The sequence below is a fragment of the Monodelphis domestica genome, chromosome 1 (assembly GCF_027887165.1).
Source record: "Monodelphis domestica isolate mMonDom1 chromosome 1, mMonDom1.pri, whole genome shotgun sequence".
Lineage (NCBI taxonomy): Eukaryota > Metazoa > Chordata > Mammalia > Didelphimorphia > Didelphidae > Monodelphis > Monodelphis domestica.
The window spans coordinates 338,597,723-338,619,687 of record NC_077227.1 but is presented as its reverse complement, the minus strand read 5'-3'; the positions used below and the strand labels follow the sequence as shown (position 1 = coordinate 338,619,687).

The following is a 21,965-nucleotide window of genomic DNA, read 5'->3' as shown; positions in this document are numbered from 1 at the left end:
TGTAAAAATTAAATTAGTATCTAATAATAAAATATATTTCTTGAGGTTTATTAAAGATTATTAGAAATCAAGGAATAAAGAAAATGCAAAATAAGAAAACCACGTGCCTAGGGCTGATTAGCCCATTCTGAGCTTATTTACTACATCTTGCAAATGACTGAGTAGAGCATAGAAGAGCAAGAGGTAGGCATTACCGCCAGTTAAATACTCATTGTGATCTCATCCAGGTGGAAACTCAGGTGAGATTATAGGGAATTCTGGGAAATACCAAGGACTTCTGGGGATTGAAGTCTAGGATTCAAATCTCCATTTTACAGTAACAAACAGGTAGAGATAAAAATCGAATGACATGGGGCTGCTAGGTAGCACAGTGGATAGAGCACCAGGCGTGGAGTCAAGAGGACCTTGGTTTAAATATGACCTCATACTCTTCCTAGTTTTGTGATCCTGGGTAAGTCACTTGACCCCAGTTGCCTAGCTTTTGCTGCTCTTCTGTCTTAGAATTGATAATAAGAGCGAGGGTAAGAGTTGGGGGAAAAAATCAAATGATTATTGGTCTCATAGTGGATTTTTAGGCATAAACATACATAGATTATAATCAGTAAATTGCATCATTTTTGAAAATTAAGTATACTTTGCCTTTATTAAGTGAAGACTTGAAAAAATGGTATGGCATATTTTCTAGAGTCAGCCCAGAAAAATCCAAACTTAAATCCTTCTGACACATACTTGCTGAGTGATTCTGGATGAGTCACTTAACCTCTCTTAGTACCTTTTAAAACTAAGACTAAACATTGTTGAGAAGAGGCTGATCTGCATTGTTAGAGGAAGTTCTTCACCAGGCACTCCTGACATCAATAAAATTACAGGTCCTATTAAAGTTAAAAAAAAATCCAAACACCTTTTTTTTTTTTAATGTACCCAAAGATTGTCAACTGGGACTTTCTGGCAAGTCTAGAAAAATATCTGCATGTTGGGTTGGATCCATTGGTTGTTAAAAAGAAAGTGAATGTTTGGGAAACTATCTAAGGCATTTTGAGATTTAAAGTCCTTTGTTACCATGTGAAGATTGAGGACTTTGCTTAACAAAAAGGCATATGATTTCTATAAATTATAAGTACTATCTATATATGTGTTGTTCTCATTCCCAGAATCTATCATATTTCCATGGCACCAAAAAAATGAGAAATCATATTTTTATCCTGATTATTTCTTAACTCATAATGAATCTTGAGCCATAATAATCCAGCTGGGGCAATTTGGGGCATTTTTAGTACTGTCAGTCATAACTTTTTCCTGTAATGAATTTAGTTTTTTTGTGAGTCTGAAATCACTCTGTTCAACAACTATCACATGTTTGGGTTAGAACTAATGACTTGTAGCACACAAATATTAGAAGGGAGAAATAAAGTTCTTTTTCTCAAAAAATTTTTCAGTATTTCTTTTGCATCTAGGGAGTTAAAAATGACTGTTTTGAGGCGGGGGGGGGGGGGTGTAATGTGCTTGTAATCAACTAAGTTTTTTTTCCTTTTCTTTGGGAAGGGAAACTGTACTAGATGAGGAGTATACAAGGGTCTCCATGCTAGAGATGACATAATTTTGAGGGTTTTGAAGAATTTATTTGAAAATTCCCTGGAGGGAACAATATAATGTAATATATATACAGAGTATAAAGTTTAGTATATATAAAGCTACTGAATACAGACATGTATGGTATTACTAACTTTAAAAAAAGCATTTAATGCAGATGAAAATCTGATTAATCACTTACTTGTTTTGGTATATGATTTGGGGTTTTGGTTTTATAAGATTATTCATATTCACTTGCAGAAATGAATAATGTGGAAATGAGTTTTGGGTGATAATATATGTAGAACCCAGAAAAAAAAAGCATTTAAGAAGATGCCATTAGCTACTAATCTATGTGTGTGCTTTCCCTTTATTATGAGAAAAATTGATATGCATGTCAAAGGCATCCTTGATGAAACGTGAGATGGGATAGGTTGGCTTTTGTAAATGATATTCTAAAGCAGATCACATCTTCAGAATCACATTTTTTTACTAAAAGATGTAGATAATACTTTTGCTATACTCCCACTGCAGTTGTTTGTCTGCTATGACAAACATTTGATTTAACTGAAGACAATGTAGCCTGAAAGGTTCTCCTCAAACAAGGAGTTTCCCTTATATATATTTTAATCATAAAGGATTCCTTGACAGGTGGAAACTTGGAGAGAACTTTGTTTGACACCAATTATTAAATAAATAAAAAACAGATGTACATGTTCCAGATATGTCTGCCACTGTCGTAGAGGCTTTTTTTTTTATGGTAAACCTTTTTATTTTTTAAATTTTATTTAGTCAGTTTAGAACATTATTCCTTGGTTACAAGAATCATATTTTTTCCCTCCTTCCCCTCCCCCCATCCTTTCCGCAGCCGATGTGCAATTCCACTGGGTGTTACATGTGTCCTTGATCAGGACCTATTTCCAAGTTGTTGATGTTTGCACTAGGATGTTCATTTAGGGTCTATATCCTCAATCATATACCCCTTGACCCATGTAATCAAACAGTTGTTATTCTTCTGTGTTTCTACTTCCACAGTTTTTCCTCTGAATGTGGATAGTGTTCTTTCTCGTAGATCCCTCTGGATCCTTGTAGATCCCCCCTTGTTCAGGATCACTGCATTACCACTGATGGAGAAGTCCATTACATTCGATTGTACCACAGTGTATTAGTCTCTGTGTTCAATGTTCTCCTGGTTCTACTCCTTTCACTCTGCATCAATTCCTGGAAGTTGTTCCAGTCTCCATGGAATTCCTCCACTTTATTATTCCTTTGAGCACAATAGTATTCCATCACCAACATATACCACAATTTGTTCAGCCATTCCCTAATTGAAGGGCATCCCCTCGTTTTCCAATTTTTTGCCACCACAAATAGCGCAGCTATGAATATTCTTGTACATGTCTTTTTCTTTATTATCTCTTTGGAGTACAAACCCAGCAGTGCTATGACTGGATCAAAGGTCAGATAGTCTTTTAGCGTCCTTTGGGCATAGTTGGAGGCTGTTTAGTACATTGTTCAAGTGGAAGAGAGATTCCTTGTAGACTCATTTACATTAGATACTGTGTTGTTTCTTTCAAGTTCTGGAACACTGCATAGCTGCCTAAATACTAAGAGAATGGGGAAGTAATATAGGCCAGGCTATGGTATACATTTGGATGAACAGTCCATTGAGCTGGGCTCTCAATACTTAAGATCTTGAACAGACAGATACTACGGTTTACCACTACTTGGGTCCAGAATTGACTAGGAGGAATAGAACAAGTATTAGGGAAACCACATAGTACTTTTAATGACCTAATGCTTTTCCCTGTCTTAGAATAGCATTATAGGATACCAGGTAGACTGTTGATGTGCAGCACTGGTACTTACATAATGTCAAGAGTTGCAGAAGAAAGCCTGTAACATATTTTTGGAGAAAATTTACAGGATGAGAAGGCATGAGTGGGTTATGATCTTTGCTTTTTGATTGAGTAGCCATATCAGTAAAACCACAGATCTTGGGGATGTTGAGGTATATCTGGTACTATAGATCTTTCAGATAGCATATAAGCCTAAATTTCTGTGAATCCTTAGGCCTCTTTGCTTCTTTAGCTTGAATATTAAGCTTGACATCCTTTAACTATTGTGATAGTTTTTCTCTACTATTGTTTTGTGAAGTCAATATCCATTGAGACAATCTTTTGGGAGTTTGTTTAATGCATTTGTTTCCAGCTTTGGTGATTCTGCTTGTCCTTTGAGGATGATACAGAAGAGCAGTCACCTGAAAGACATGGAAATGTGAAAAAGTATGTTTTGCTTGCTGAATGTGCTTGCTTTCTAGTAACACTTTTCTACCCAAGGGATTTAATATCTACTGACATGCTTTCTTTTTAAAGGCTACATAAATAATGACTTGATTGCTAATCTTAGCTTTGAAAGTTTCCCAGACACTAATAAAGATGATGCCTTGGTGACCTATTATTTGAATGCTACTCTTAGACCAGCAAGCAAGGGCATTTTGAAAAATATGCATTTTACCATGAAGACATGTGTGTGGCTAAGAGATCTTTTGGGTAAAATCATGTTTTTGTTGATTTGAGAATTTTGTGACATGGGTTTAATTGGCAGCTATGTATCCTGTTGTTTTCCGGTTTTTTACAAGATGTCTGAACAAATATCATCCAAAACAGTTCCTTCTATTCACTGACAAATTGAAGTGTAGAAATTATTACATCACCAGTTTTAGCCTTAAAATCATAGAGAACAAATAGCCTTAGGATTAAATGAAACATTTTAGAGATGATGGTTTTCAAAGCAAAACATCTCACATGAATTTTTAATCTCTCTGAATGTAGGAGGTTATATAGGCCTATAGATTAGTAAAGTTTTTAAAAGTACTTTAGTCACACACGTATTGACATTATAGGATTGTTTCAGGAAACAATTCTAACCTTGATAATGTTTTTCTAAAATTTGTCCTTTTATTTAAATTATTAAGCACCTACTCTGTGTATGTCACTATCCTGAACATCTGATTAATTCTTTAAGTCGGTGCATTCAAGTAGTAACTAGTGTTCAAAGAGGACTGTTTTTCATTTATTGCAGGATTTGACCTATAAACTACTTATGTTAGAATATAGGTTTTTCCATGTTAAAAAATATGTGCATTTCCACATTAAGGGAAAACATAATGTTCTGCTTGAAAGCATAAATAAAATGCTGTTAACTCATGTTTCTCTGACATTTTCATTTACAAAGAAGCACTTTCCTCAAAAATAGCCCTTTAAAGGAAGGTAATTTATATATTATTTTAAAATTTATTTTTATATGCTTTGTTTTTTTATATTCTATATTTCCCATTGTATCTCCCAACATTATCCTGAGAGCTATTGATTATAACAAAGAATAAAAAGGAAAAAAATTCAATAAAATTTACCAACATATCATGAAATAATCTGAGTATATACAGTGTTGCATGCCTGTGGTTCCTTCATTAAAGAAGTGGAAGACATGCCTTCTTATAGCTCTTTGGGGCCAAGTTTGGTCATTATAATTTTCCAATATTTTCAGTTTCTATTTTTTTTGTTGTTGTTCTTTCCATTTACCTTGTTATAAGTACTAAGTATGTTGTTTTCTGGTTCAATTTCATTTTGTACTTTCAGTGCTTCTCTATTCTAATCATAGTCATCTTGTCTTAAAGTGCAGTAATTTTCCATTGCATTCATGTACTCATTTTCTAATCAATGAGTATCTACTTTGTTTAAAATTTTTTGCTCCTTATAAAGGTGGTGGTTGTAGGATATATTCTGGTGTACCTTGGTCCTTTCTTTGTGGACATTGGTTGACTGCTGAGTGGCCTAGCATATGAATTGTTGGAGTTAGGAAGATCTGTGTTTGAATCTAGGCTCAGAGACTTATTATTGTGTAATACTGGGCAAGTCACTTACTCTCTTTTGAACCTTAGTTGGCCCATCTGTAAAAAGGGTTATTATTATGAGGATAAAATGAAATAACCTACTTAAAAGTACTTTGCAAACTTTAATGCTCTATAAAATACTAGTTATTATTATAGCACAATAATATTCTATTACATTTATGTGCTACAGTTTGCCCAACCATTCTCAAATCAGTGGGCAAAAATACTTTGCTTCCAGTTCTTTGTTGCTACAAAATGTTGCTAAAATTATGTTGGTGCATATGGGGCTTTTTTTATTCTTGGGGTATAAACCCAGTAGTAGAATCTATGGATCAAGGGTATGGACATTTTATTCATTTCCTTCATAATTCCAAATTTTTTTCCAAAATGGTTGGAGTACACAACTCTGCCAACCTCGTCTGTCCTTTCATAACCCTTCCAAATGTAGACTTTCCCCATCTCTTGTCATTTTTAATTTAAGTATTATTTTTCCCATTTTACAGATAAAAGTCCTGAGGCTAAGAGAGATCAAGTGACTTATCCAAGGGCCCATAGCTAGTAAGTAGTATAGCAAAGACTCAAACCCAGATTTTCTAAGTCCAATATTTTAAACAAGTGCCTCCAGAAAGAATTATAAAATCAATGGTAGTATATAAAGAAGACATAACAGATAATTTGCTTGTTTAAAATTTTTTCCATCTTTCTTTATCAGCACTGAGCCTGAATGTAAAGGGGGGGGGGGTATATTTTTCTTCTCTGTATTTTTGGCCTTTTAAAAGATAATGGGACTTATACACTGCCTTTTGTGTGAGGAATTCATACATACACTAAATGCATTGATCCTATTACAGTACTTGATTGTATGACTTTAAAAGGCCATGGGTTACTGTTGTTAGAAAAATGGGTGAGGGAGGGAGCAGCATTTTACAATTTTTGCTTTAAATATAGCTGGATACAAGTAATTAGTGAGCTACAACTAATAAAATGTTAAATGTAGGTTAAAGAGCATTTTTCTATGTTTAAGATAGCACTTTGTGGTTGATTTGGATACTTTTTTTGTTTTTTTTCTCCCCTTTTTCTATAAACTTACAACATTAAGGCCTTGAGCCCATCTCAACTACAAGGATTTGAGTATTGCTTTCCTTCCAAACATATAGTGAGCTTCCTGAGTCAGACAAAGTAGCACACAAAATACTTCCTTTGGTTTGACTAGTGGAATTCCTTTTCATTTAATGAGTTTTGTGATTGTGGTTGATAGTTGTTGATTTGTGATGAGCACAGCTGCTTTGTGTAATTTTTAACTTTTTGTTTTCTAGGTTTATTCTTCAGTCCAAGGAAGTAATTCACAACCAGCTGTTAGAGAAACAGAAGATAGCCGAAGAAAAAATTAAGGAACTGGAAGTAAGTTGTAAGCAAATGCTATCTGGAGTAAATTTGAAAATGATAGGAAGCAATATTCCTGCACTGAACTCTTATGGAAATGAAAAGTTATGGTTAAGGACAGCTAGGTGACTCGGTGGATCAAGAGCCAGGCCTAGAGACGGGAGGTCTTGGGATCAAATATGGCCTCAGACATGTCTTTGCTGTGAGACCCTGGGCAAGTCACTTAACCCCCATTGTCTAGCCTTTACCACTCTTCTGTCTACCGGTCACACAGGTAGGAAGGTGTAAGATGACTGGAAAGGTGGGAAGGGATCATTCTCTGTGTAATTGTGGTGATATATAGAGTATCCTCTAAGCTTTATCAAGGTCTTAAACAAGAACTTAAAAATCAACCATAACAAAAGTATCTTATTATGAAGGAGAGGAATATATTTTATATGGAAAGAAGGGTGTAGAAGTACATGTAATTAGTAAATGTTGGGGGAAATTGAGTTAACTCTTCTATAGTGAAATACTTTTCTTAGAACAAAGGAATATTATTAATTCCCTAGGAGATAGTCAACATATCTTAGAGATCAAGATTTCTCTAACTATAGATATAATGACTTAATAGGTCATTTTAATATCTAACTTGTACAGATAGTTTTTGGGATAGTAGTTCAGAGTCTGACTTAACCATCTGCTGAATCAGTTAGACTATCTCCTTTAGTATCCTGGGGAATTTCTTAGAGCTACTGACCTGTCATCAACTGATCTTCTGTGGTATCACAGACCATTATTTAACAAATTAATGAAAACAACTTCCATTTTGAAAAATTCTTTACGAAGAACAGTTTTATAATAGCTTTGTTGTTATATCTCTTTATTACTATAATTTAAATCATATATAAACAAGAATCTCTTTATTGGGCAAATTTGGTGGACTCATCTCATTTTCTATTAGCAAGAAATGAAGTTTTTAAGCCCACAGTATTTTTAAGGATTAAAGGACTTTTTTTTGTTGATACTTAACCTCTCTGCTTCTCACTTTCTCTTCTGTTAAATCAGAGGGTTGAATTGAATGGTATGTAAGTTCAAAGGATGATAATTTGATAGAGGTTTTACTTTCTTGATTCATAGATATGGTAGTTTGGGTAGCTAGGTGGTTCAGTGAATAGGGTGCCAGGCTCAAAGATGGGAGGTCTTGGATTCAATTGTGGCCTCTGACACTAATTAGCTGTGTGACCCTGAATAAGTTACTTAACCCCAGTTGCCTCACCCATACTAGACAGAAGGTAAAGGTCTTTAAAACAAATAAATGAGTAAGTAAATAAATATGGTGGGCCAATTACCAAGAAAGAACAATACCAATTCATCGGGTTTTTTTTAGGTACCATTTCATTTTAATGATGATTAAAGCCTAATAATGATATTCTTATTTTTGAGGAGAAAAAATAAGGCAGAGATTTTAATATGCAATATCAACCTACCTTTTGAATTGATGATAGTAGTTTCTTTTTCAATATTAAATTTTACTTTTGCAATTATCAAGCATTTGCTTTTTTCCTCCCATTTCCCCTTAGAAAACAAAACAAAACCTTTGTAACAAATATAGTCAAGCAAAACACATTCCCAAATTTGTCATGTCCAAAAATGTGGATCTGATTCTGCATATTTATCACCTTTGTCAGGAATAGATAGCAGATAAATAATTCCTTAAAAAGGGAAAGTTCAATGTTTAGCTGCATCATTAAAACAGACTTTTCTATTATTAGAAAAATATCCATCTGTGTAAACATGTTTCTATAGTTTTAAAAAAATATTCATTTTTTTTCTTTTTAAATAGAAGGAATATGAATTGGCACTTGAAGTGAGATCAGAAGTTATAGAACTTGACTTTTCTTGTGTCTCATTTTGTAGCAATGGACAAATTCATTTTTTCATGAAACTGCCTCAAATGATTGGTACCTCCAGTAAGTGCCAAGCCAAGCCAGAGTTCAAATCTTAGCTTAGTCTGGCCCTTCTCCCTCCAGCCCTAGATTTTCTAGTCTTTTTCAGTTTAGCTTCTATTAGGAAGCTTGATTTGCCTTACCCCTGAGAAGATCATAGGGTCATAAAATTAGAGTTGGAAGACAAGGCATGTCAGCAAGCACTTATTAAGTACCTACTGCTAGCCAGGTACTTTGCTAAGTCCTGGAAATCTAGGATCAGAGAAGTGAGTGACTTCCCTAAGGAAATATAGGTAGTATGTTGAAGAGCTATGACTATACCAAAAGTTCTCTGACTCCAAGTCTGGCACCCTTTTTATTTCTCCCTCTTGCTTCATCTTGACACTAAGCCTGCCATGTCTGGTTCCATTTCATCACCCGTTGCACATTTCATCCACAAATACCAGTCATCCCATTTTTCTTCATTATACCATGCTTACTATTATCCACCCCACTCTGGGTAAAGATTGTTGAAAAGGAATGAAGAAACCCAGACTATTGTGACCTATTCAGAACATCTTTGTTACGCATCCAAATGTTTCGAAATAACACTCTGGAGTGTACTGTTAAGCAAATGCTAAGAAATAACTTTATCTGTCACAAAAATACCAACTTTGGACCGGCAATTTTAAAAGTGGTTGCTAATGAGAACAGGAAGAATAGTGGTGAGTGAACTGTGTGGGAGGGGTCCTGTAACACTTTGCAGTTGGTTTACTTCTGATACTCAGATGAGAGAATGTTTTTGGAGGAATTCCCATAATTGAGGAAATATTGCCCCTCCTAGAGAGGGTCATTCTTTCCATAGTCCGGGTGGTGGCTGGTAGGGACTTGGATATGTGTCCAGTTTTGCCTTAACCATTTTATTTTTGAGTTGGTATAGTTATGGACAGGCTGCCTTTAAAAATGGTGTCATCAAAAAATCTTAAGATTATATATCTAAATCTCTAAGAAACCTTAGAGACCATTTGACCCAATCTCATATAGATGAGGAACCGGAGGCCATCAAATGAAAGCTTATGCATGATAGATACTTTTTCATTATCTGTACTTTTTGGTAAGGGTAAGTTGAGAGACTAAAGGTTGTAGTAAAATATGGGGAGAATAAACTTCTTCCCATATTAGAAAGAAAGAAGAGAGTAGCATCCATTAGTTGTTTCATCTGTCTGGAGATCTAACAGGTCAGAATTCCTTAATAAATTGACATGTTCTTTGTTGTGCATTTGACTTCTTGGAGGAACTTGTTGAGGGTAAATTTTTTAAAAAAAATCTATTTATATATTTACTTATACATGTATACAAGTTATCTCCCCTAAGTAGAGTATAAGCTCTTTGAGGGTAGAGATTGCTTCATTTTTGTTTTCATAATCTACAGCACCCACTACCGTGCCTGATATATAGTAAGTACTTAATAATCATATGCTGATTGATGAATCTGGTGTTATAGTGACAGAAGTCTCTGCACTTTTCAAAAACTTGTTTGCTGCTTTGTCATACTGCAAAAGTTCAAGTAACATTTCTGATTAGGGGCCTCTTCCATTTTATTTGATAAACTTGAGTTTCAGAATCAATTAGTTCATAAGGCACAAAAAAGAACCTTATGGTTTTTCTTACTGTTCTACAAATTAGGATTTCAGCCATGCATACTACTTGTTCTCCTTCTTAGATTGTTTGCATTTTTGATACACACAAGATGGATGTTTGTTTTAAAATAGGTATTAGAAGTGAAGCCTAAAAGAGATTGGCATTTGGAAATCTCAGAGTTCCCACTGACTTGTAAATATCTTGAATCCATGGATATGCAGTCTTATTGTGTCAGAGACAGATTTAGAATCCTATTCGATGTTGTTAGTACTGCCTCTAGAGAAGGCTAGTTACATACCAGTCCATATTTGCTGGTCATTCACAGTGAGGATTTTTCATTGACAGCAAAGAATCTTCTTCTGTCCCAGTCAGTGTATAATTAAGGTCCAGATGAGAATATTTCCCAGATGTATTCTGGGAATGTCTTTTTTTCTTTTTAAGGAATAGCAATAATATCTTAGGTTTGGTGAGGATTTTGAAGAGAACTGTTTTAAGTGTGGAAAAATTTTTTTAAAAATCAAAGTAAATTTAGGAAATAATTAAAGAATAATGAATTACTAAATTAATGTTTTATTAACCAGTGAATTAATAAAAATTTTATGGTGAAAATGCCTCAAGTGATTCTTAAGCTTAGATTTCATTTTTTCTATGTGTGAGCAGTTAATTACAAATTTTATAGCTGAAAGGGACATAGTCTTTTTCATTTCCTGAATAGCAAATAGAATGCAGATGGGTAGCAAGACAGTTGCATCAAAATATTTAAAATCTTTGATTTAGGCTGTTTTTTTTTTTTGTATATTTTCACCTCATGTTTAATTGGGAGGAAAAGGACCTTCATTAGTTCAAAATGTGGTTCTTTACACCTTTTGATCTGTTGTCATTTTCCTTCTTGCATTTTACCTGCCAAAGAACTACATATTACATTTCTGTCTTTTTCACTTTTACTGGTGAATTTTTACTCTGATTTCTTTAAATTTCTGGTAGCTTTATGTTTTATATGATCTTTCCGTCTTTTTAGCCAAACTAATTACTTTTCATTTTGCCATGAGTTCCTTAAGTTATTTGTAGCCTGTCTAGAGAGTAAATTCTTTGGATTTCTTACGATTTGAATTTCTTCTCGTTTTATTGAGTACTTCCATTCATTTTTTACTAGATGGGAGAAACTAAGATTGTTTGTCCTTCTAGTCTCAGCCTAGATTCTTATTATATCAGCTTCTGCTCTCATATCATAGGTTTGTCCAAATTGAAGCAGAAGGAGACATTGTCTCAAGAAAATGTTTTATATAGAGAAGGCTAAGTAAGTAGAAGTGAATAGTAATAGTTAGAACTTTAATTTGTAGGTAATTTTAGTTAGCCAATTCAAAGCAATATTTGATAATTAAATTAGAGACCTGGAGTCCTAAAAATGAAGAAAATCTGACCTTAGTCTCTCTAAATGGCCTTCTGAGAATAATAGTAATACTGTAGAAATAATTTGGGTATCCAGTTCACCAATTTAATTTCTTTTCTTTTTCCACCAATTTAATTTCTGAGTTAAATCAAGACCTGTTTTTGAAAATGAAAGTTGAACCAATGTTGTTTATATTGACTGCTCTATTTCCTTAGGGTTTATTGAACTAGGGATTTATTTGCTAGGTCTAATTTCAGATAGAGTAAATCTAAGGCATTTTTGGTAGTTTTTGCATAGCAGTTATTTAAGTACAACATTTTGTGAACATGATCCTATGTATTTCAAAATAATTTGGGGAATCTATTCTTAGAGCAGTTTATGTTAAGCATATTTTATTTTATTGGCATAGTCTTTTATATTAAAACACCATCAATTTCACATACACAAAAACTTTGATAGCTCTGTGTTTCACAGTGACGTGTATACTGCTTCCATTGAAGAAAATTACAGCCCTTCCATTCTTCTTTATCCTGTGACATTTTAGTCCAGTCCATGGATCCTCTACAAATATTTTACTCATCGTTCTAGAGTCCTTTCTTCTATGTCTTTTAGTGAGTTTGGATCTCACTGCAATACTTAACCTCTCCTAAATTTATTGTCCTAAGTATATTGCCTGACATAGATTCCTTGTGCTTGCTGGTATTGTCTACTTTATAGGTGTCCTTAATCATTTATTTTCTGCACCTTCTTATGCAGAAGTTGTTTCTGTAATACATAATAGCCTCTTTGTAGCCAACATCTGCCTCTACACTGATCTTTTTGGATGTTTCATGGTTTGGATTCTTTGGAGAGTGTGGTATATATCCTGATTTGAAACAATATAGCATCATCAGAAGACTTATGTTGAAAAGATAGGTTTTTATGTCAGGGAGCCACTTGTAATTGAAAACACTATGCATTTGTAATCTTCCTGGTTTCCTACGTCCTATTTAATTCTTAGCCCAGATTGTTATCCATCCTAGCACCTATTTAATGTGTATATTTATGGACTAACTGGACTAATTGGACTGACAGTCCAATTGTATGTTATAATCAAAGAGATATACCTTCTTCATCCATTTCATTTTTCCTGAAAAGAATTGTTAGATGGATTTCTTTTGAGTGGTTATAGATAAGATTAGGAGTGAAGCAAAGGTGCCCATTGTCACCACTGTCGTTTAATATTGTACTAGAAGTGCTAGCTTTAGCAATTAGAAAAGAAAAAGAAATTGAAGGAATTAAAGTAGGCAGTGAGGAAACGAAACTATCACTCTTTGTAGTTGATATGAAGGTATACTTAGAGAATCCTAGAAAATCAACTAAAAACTAGTTGAAATAAATCATCAGCATTTCTATATACTTCCAGCAAAGCTCAGTAACAAGAGTTAGAAAGAAGGGGGCATCTGGGTAGCTCAATGGATTGAGAGCCAAGCCTTAGAGATGGGAGATCCCAAGTTCAAATGTGGCTTCAGACAGTTCCTAGCTGTGTGACCCTGGGCAAGTCACTTAACTCCCATTGTCCCCTTATCACTTTTCTGCCTTGGAACGAATACACGATATTGATTCTAAGACAGAAGGTAAGGGTTTTTTAAAAATAAGAGCTAGAAAGAAAAACTCCATTTAAAATCACTCTAGACAAAATAAACTACCTTGGAATCTGTTACCGAGACAGATTCAGGAATTATATGAACAAAATTACAAAACACTGTACACACAAATAAAATTAGATCTAAACAGTTGGAAAAACTTAATTGCTCATGGTAGGCTGAGCTAATATAATAAAAATGACAATCCTACCTAAATTAATTTGCTTATTCAGTGCCATATCAATCTGCCAAAACCCTGTTATATAGAACTAGAAAAAATAATAACAAAATTCATCTGGAAGAACAGAAAAGAATATTAAGGAAACTAAGGAAAGATGGTGGCTTAGCAGTACCAGATCTTAAACTGTACTCTAAAGCAGTTATCATCAAAACAGTCTGGTACTGGCTTAGAAATAGAAGGGTGAATCAGTGGAATGGATTAGGGTTAAATGATCTCTGCAATCTAGTGTCTGATAAACCCCAAATGATCCCGGCTTTGGGGATTAGGAACTCACTATTTGACAAAAACTGCTGGGAAAATTGGAAAACAATATGGCAAAAATTAGGTTTAGATCAGTATCTCATACCTTATGCCAAGATAAAGTATATGGATATATGATTTAAACATAAAGAATGATGATATAAGTGAATTAGGGGAAACAGAATAGTTTACTTGTCAGATCTATGGAGAAGGGACAAATTTATGACCAAAGAAGAGAGAGAGAACATTACAAGAGGTAAAATGAATAATTTTGATCATATTAAATTTAAAAGTTTTGTGCAATCAAAACCAATGCAACCAAGATTAGAAGGGAAACAACAAATTGTGAACATTTTTATAACAAATTTCTCTGATAAAGGTCTCATTTCGCAAATATAAAAAGAACTAAAGATAAATTTAGAAGAATCCAAGTCATTCTTCAGTTGGTAAATGTTTAAAGGATATGAATAGGGAGTCTTCAGATGAAGAAATCAAGGCTATCAGTAATCGTGAAAAAATGTTTTAAATCCCTCTTGATTAGAGAAATGCAAGTTAAAACAAATGAGGTACCTCACACCTATCAGATTGGCCAATATGACAGTGAAGGAAATTGATAAATGTTGGAAGGGATGTGGCAAAATTGGGACACTAATGCATTGCTGGTGGAGTTGTGGAATTATGCCTAAAAGACTGTAAAATGATGCATATTTTTGATACAGTAATACCACTACTAGGTATATATGCCAAAAAAAAATTTTTTTTAATTTGGAAAGGATGTTTGTAAAAAAATATTTATAGCTGCTCTTTTTGTGGTGGCAAAAGAATTGGAAACTAAAGGGATATCCCTTAATTGGGGAATGACTGAACAAATTGTAGTATATGATGGTGATGAAATACTATTGTGCTATAAGGAATATTGAACAGGATGATTTCAGAAAGAGCTGGAAAGATCTACCTGAACTGATGCAGAGTGAAATAAGAAGTGCCAGGAAAACATACACAGTAATAGCAATATTGTGAAATGATAAAATGTGATTGCTAATAACAGCAATACAATAATGATCTAGGACAATTCTGAGAGACTTATGAAAAAGATTGCTATCCACCTCCAGAGAAAGAATTGTTGAAGGAGAACAGATGAAATAATATAATTTATCACATATTTATTTGGGCATATGTTTTGGGTTGTGGTTATAAAATTATTCACTTGATAAAAATGAATAATATGGAAATATGTTTTGCTTGATAATACATGTATAACCCAGTTTGAATTGCTTGCCAGCTCTGGGAGTGGGGAAGGAAGAAGAGAGGGAGACAATTTGGATCATATAACTTTAGAAAACTTATGTGAAAGTTTATTAAAATAAAAAAAATAATAAAAAAGATATAATTGAGTGGTTATAGATCTCATTGAAAAGACCGGTAGTATTCTGGGTCTTAATGCAGTCAGCATACTATCTATACAAAGCGTATGAAAAACTTTAAAGAATTCTGTTTCCTTTAGGACACTCTGCAGATACCTTTAGTGAACAGACATCTCTCAGTTTTTTGCTTTTTGATACCCAGAAGCAATTGAACATAGTAGTCTAAGGTTTGATAACTCAAGTGTACCAACCACTGTGATGAGAATTCTAGTCCATTAAAAACTCTTGGGAAAAACAGAAAGTGATTTGTCAGAAAGTAGGTTTAAACCAACATCTTATATATCACAATAAACTCCAAATAGACATTTGACAAATGGACTTGAAAACGTGAAAGGTCACATGATAAAAAAAATTAGAGAAGAACAGAAGGAGGTACTTTCAACAATTGTCTAGTGAAAGAATTATCATTTTTTTTTCTTACTAATGTGTTTTGGTTTTGCATCACTGTGATTTTCATATTTATTCCCCTACCTCTACAAAGGGAGGGAGATATATCTTATCTCTTTTTGGGGGACTAAGTTTGGTCTATTTATACTATTTATATTTATATTATTTACAGCATTAAATTTTGAGGTTTTCAGTCTTTTCATTTACATTGTTGTAATCATTGCATTTTGTTTGCCTGTTTTCTTCTTATTTCACTTTTATTATCACTTAATATGTGATAGAGGATGAATTCTTAAAACAAGGAGTAGTGATGATTATAGAAAACAAAATGTATAATTTAAAATCTGTAATATCAAAAGGTTTTTCTATGAACAAATCAACTAGTATTAGAAGAGAAGCACTTAACTTGGAAAAGAGATCTTTATTGCAAATATGCCTAGCATAGTTCTGATATTTAAGATATATGTGGAATTAAAATGAGTGTATAAGTATTTCCCAAATTACAAATGGTCAAAGGCTATGAATGGGTAGTTTCAAAGAGCTATTTATTTATGGTCAAATGTACTTTATTATAACATCTGAGTAAATGTTGAATTTTCAAGACACTGCCTTTGGCATCTGTACAACTTTCTGAACTTAATTCGTTAGCCTATTACATCATGTCTTTCTCAGAAATATAGTTATCATCCAGATATTTTCTGATATCCTTTCAAAAAAATTATATCATGTTGTGTCAAGGCATCTGAATTTTATATGTTAAATATAATATATTTCAAGAATTAATTTATCTTTTTGAGCTTTAGAAATCATCACTTGGTTGATTCCATGATCATTCTTCAGATGTGTTTTTCAGTCAGGAAGTTTCTAATTTTAAACAAATGAGCCATTCTCTTTAATAGCATTGATGGGGAAGTGAGCATGCATAACCCTCACCAAAAATTCAGTTTAACACCTTTAATCATATTTTTCACATGATTATAGATTATGCAAATTGTTGCAAATCATTTTCAATTTCCCCATCAATTGTCAAACTAGAGCTTTTTATCTTCTTTCCAAGGAAACCAAGTGCAACATTGATATGGTTGAAACCACTTTATAGAAATACCCCTGGGACCCTTCGTAATAATTGTTTTGCCCTTCAGAGAGATGTCAACATTTTTTTGGAATATCAACAGATTGGTTGCTGAAAATGGTTTTCATTTTCATCATGAAATAAGTTAAAGAGAACTGAAGTTTTTAAAAGAATTGCAGTCACCAGCTATAGGAAAGAATGCTCCAAATCACTAATGAGAAAAGAAATTGAATTTACATTCTTGGTTCAACTCCCAGCTCTTAAATTGACAAAGATACTAAAAGATGCAAATAATAAATATGGGAATAGCTTTGGGAAGGCAGACACACTAATGCACTATTGCAGTAATGGAGAACCTATGGCACAGGTGCCAAAGATGGCATGTAGAGCTCTCTGTGGGCACTTGGCCACCCTCCCTCCCCAGTCCCCCAGCCCCAGAGTTACTAGAAAGGCAGAGGGACTCGGGCAGAGCTGCTCCCCTCCCTCTCTCTACCATGCCTGATGACATATTTCCTCATCCCTTGCTCCTCTACCCAACAGCCAATGGGAGTGCACAGGGGGTAAAATCAGTGGCTCGCAGGTGGCAGAACTGGAGGGGAACAGAGTGCTCAAGCCACTCCCCTCTTCCTCTTTACACTTGCTGAGGACATTCCTCACTTCCCCTTCCCCTCTTTGTCCAGCAGTCCAATGGGAGAACTTTCTCCCTCTGCTGTACAGGGGCGGGGGGTGCAAGATGTACTCACTGTGTGTGTGTGTGTGTGTGTGTGTGTGTGTGTGTGTGTGTAGGGACACAGCACTTGGTCTCTGGGGTGTAGAGGGGGTGGGGCCAGCATGTGATCTCTAAAAGGTTTGCCATCACTGCACTATTGTATGAATCGGTTCAGCCATTTTGGAAAAAAGTCTTATTTGGAATTATACCCCCAAAAGTCACTAAATTGTTGTTCAGTCATTCAGTCAGTCATGTCTGACTCTTTGTAACCTCTTTTGGGCCTTACCATCCATGGGCTTTTCTTGGCAAAGATACTGGAATGGTTTGCCATTTCCTTTTCCAGTGTATTAAGGCAAACAGAGATTAGGAGACTTGCCCAGGATCACATAACTATTAAGTGTTTGAGGCCAGATTTAAACTCAGGTCTTCCTCATTCTAGACCCTGTACTCTTTTCCACTGAGCCATCTAACTGCCCCTAAATTAAATTATACACACCCTTAAATCCAGTGATACTACTTTTAGAAAGGTACTCCAAAGAGAAAAATCCCCATATGTACAAAAAGAAAAAACAACATTTATGGCAGTATTTTTTGTAGTAGCCAAGAACTGGAGAGGACCCACTGAGTGGGGAGCACTGAACAAACTATCATATGAATGTAATGGCCTATTATTGTGTATTAAGAAATTATGCATATGAAGATTTCAGTGAATTTGGGGAAGACTTATTTGAAATGATACTGGGCAAAGGTGACCTGGAAAAAGTAAAGAACAACAGCACTGAATGACTTCATACCTTTGCACCATTCAGTAACCTCTAAAGACTGAGGATTGATGGTGAAATGTGTGCCTTCCTCTCTGTAGAGAGGTTGTAGTAGGCCATGGGTTGCATTTTTAGATATGGTTATGTTGATTTGTTTTGCTTGATAGTATTTGTGGTAGGAAAGATTTCCTCTAGGGTATATGGAATCATTGGGAAGTAAACTTAATATAAAAATTTCACCAGTTAAATATTAAAAAAAAAAGGAAAAGCGCTAGAATTGGAGTTCGGACAGATTTGCATTAGAATCTCTAACAATTACTTAGCTCTGCAATACTGGGTGAGATACTTAGCCCCTTTCAAGTTTGATTTCTTCATTTGTAAAATGAAAATAATAATACTTGTTCTACCTAATTGATAAAGTTGTTGTGAATAAAACATTTTATGAAACTTGATGTTCCTTATAAATGTGAGCTGCTATTATTATCTTGCTAATGCTAATGATTAACTTTGAGAGTCCCTCATCTTCACTTTGTCCTAACCTGAGGCAAGTTTTTCACTTGGTATGAGTGGGTAAAAACATCCATATTCCTTTCACTTTGTGCAGCCATTCGTTTTGAACATCTTCATTTTTTGAGAAAAGTATTTCAAAATTGATATGATAATTCTCTAGCTTTTTGTTTAGCAAAGTTCAAATGTGAGTTCATCTTTTTGTTTTTTGTTTTTAAGGAAATGTCATGTATGAGTGGTGGAACAATACTCTAGGTCAGGAAATGTTATCAGTTTCCACTTGACTTTATATATATATATTCTGTTTTTATATAAGACTTTAAAAGACCCATGTAATGTGTGATGCTGTAAAGACATGGAAAATGATTCCTTCTTGGGGTTGGAGGAAGTGATGACTACTGTTTTTTCACTGGTAGTATCTGATAATCCCCCCTCCCATCAGCTATTCTAGGCATGTTTAGTTGTCAGGCGTTGTCGGACTAAATTGCTAAAAATAACAAATAAGAGGGAGGCTGTTCTGGGGCCAGCTCTTGCCACTGTCTGTAATCTGTTTAATTTAGTTCCTTCAAGAGAAAGGGCAAAAGGATCATGGTGCCATTCTTACTGAATGAATTTTTTTGTTTAAAGTGCTGACAAGAACATTGTTTCAGTGCTCCCATTTCCTGAGCACTTCTAGTTCATGCATGCCCATGACACTTAGAAAGGAACTGGAGCCTCAGGGCCTGAAAGTGCATTCTATGATCCTTTAGTTTTAGCTACTAGTTTTACTAGAGATTAACCAAGCAATTGGGTCCTTTAGTATGGCTTTAGATGAGCTTTTGGATAATGAAAATGTGCACTTGGCTTAGAAAAGAACTCAAGAGATAGGTTGAAATTGGAGATGTTAATATATTTTTTATTATTAATTATATATAAATATACAATATAAAATATTATGTTTCTATATAATATAAAATATATATTTCTATATATAATGATTACTATATTAATAAATTGGGTTTTGTTTTTTATAATTATTGTGTCCAGATGTAGTGTCTACACAATCAAGTTGTTTGATCAGATTATACAAGCAGAAGGAAAAAAAAAACCTATGCCCAAAAGAAATGCACCTGGGTCCAATTTGAACTCACATTGATATAGTTTTTAATTTGACCTTTGTTTTTTTTAATGATGTCTTTGTTATTCTTAATTTCTTTTTTTTTTTAATTATAACTTCCCCTTCCCTAAGTATACAAGCCAAAAACTATTTGGAAATCTCATCCTACCCCCACCCCCAAGCAAAAAACACCAACAAACTCTTCTCTTTTATCTTAGTAGTGACTCTTAAGACAAAAGAGCAAGGGCTAGGCAAACAGGGTTAAGTGACTTGCCCAGGGTCACAGAGTTAGGAAGTGTCTGAGATCAAGTCCTTCAATTCCAGGCCTGGCATTCCATCCACTGTGTCACTTAGCTGCACCTGGAAATTTGAAGGACTAACTAAAATGTCTTTCCTACTCCATGATGTGCAATTACCAGTTGTAAAGTGTCCAAGATTGAAAAATAAATTCTACATATCAGACAAATCCCCAGATGTTCCTAAGAGGGCATGGAAACAAACAACTATATTGTTACTATATTATTAATGTTAATTTAGATTGTAAAATATAAATAGCAAATAATATGGTTTATAGTTTCATATCATATATAATCATTTGTCTTTTTCTTTTGTTCTTGCTGTTGCAATTTGAATATTTGTGTTGTTGTTTGAAGGCAGGAATATAATTAAAACATTTAAAAAAGTTTTAAGTTATTTTGAAGTAAAAAATTTAAATAATCATATCCCTTTCATATGAAATTGTTTAGCAGTACTACACTCGATCAATGAAAAATGAATTGTTTTACCAGATGTCCTTGGGAAATGTCTTTTGGGAAATAGGTGTTCAGCCTTAACTCTTAAGATACTTGTGTCCTAGGCAGCAAAGTAGCTACTTCCTTTTCCCCTGTCTCCCAGCATTAAATACATACATATATATAAAATATTAATTTACCTCATGACACTAAAGTAAATTTGGGGACATAGTTTAACAAAATTCATGTTGCAAAATTTTCTATGTTACTGTAGTACATAATTTTCTCAGCTACATGCAGTTTTTATGGAGAAAATAGACATGTTCACAGATATCTTTGATAGGGGTACTAAGAAAAGAAAAGCCAAGTTTTGAATGACATTCTGCAGTAGACTACAGTTGATTTTAAAACTTTACAAGATCTCACTGTGCTGATTGTTGGTTATAGAAATGTATATAATTTTGCAGAGTGTCGTAAGCTTTTCTGGTGTCTTTTTGTCATAATTATACAAGATTTCTTCAAAAATATTACCTAGATATAACCTTGTTCAGTAACAGTCCATTAATATCAATTGAGACATAAAATTGAGAGATAGATATTTGCTAAATTTTGTTGTCACTGAGCTGGAGAAGATCCAGAGTAGATTCCAAGTTGAGAGGTTACCTATAGATCATACATTCTTTACCTTTTGTCATGGACTCCTTTGTAAAACCAGCCTGTGGACCATTTCTCAAAGCAATATTTTTATATGCATAAAATACATAGGACTACAAAGGAAACCAATTACATTGAAATAGTTAACCTTTTTTTTTTTTAAGTTGAAGGACTTACTATTAAGGATACCTGTTTTAAAATGAGGTCTTCCAGATGTTCCTGTTGCAGATGACATTGTGCCATTTAAGTCTAGCCCTATGATATTGCAGATGTTCTTAAATAAGATACATATCTCTGCTAGAGGCAGAGTCAGGAAGACTTGCATTTAAATGTTGTCTATATTCTTACTATTTGTGTGACCCTGTTGAAGTCACTTAAACTCTCTGAGACTCAGTTTTCTCCTGCATAAAATGGGAATAACAACACCTACCTCACAGGATACTGTGAGGGTCAAATGAGAACATTTTGCAAATCTCAAAGCCTCAATGAAGAAAAATGACATGAAATTTTGTCGGCAACCTACAGAGTTTGTCCATCCATATATAATGTATTAGCTAGTTTTTCGGCGGATATTTATTAAAGACCTGCTTTGTGCTAGACACCAAGTTGGATGCTAGTGATACAAATACAAAGAATAAAATATCCTCTACTCTCAAGGAACTTCATTTTCTGAGGGGAATCAACATATTTCAAGGGATTTTCTCTTTAAGGGAAACTTGAAGAAAATCTCACA

The 21,965-nt window shown here is 34.1% G+C and overlaps 1 protein-coding gene across 1 annotated transcript in view; it reads left to right on the top strand.

The window, feature by feature from the left end:
* PFDN1 (prefoldin subunit 1) overlaps nucleotides 1-21,965 on the top strand; it is a 58,992-nt gene that overhangs the window by 16,384 nt on the left and 20,643 nt on the right. Inside the window, exon 3 of the mRNA XM_001368516.4 lies at nucleotides 6,781-6,865. Coding sequence (XP_001368553.3) covers nucleotides 6,781-6,865 — 85 coding nt within the window. The remainder of the gene's footprint in view (nucleotides 1-6,780; nucleotides 6,866-21,965) is intronic.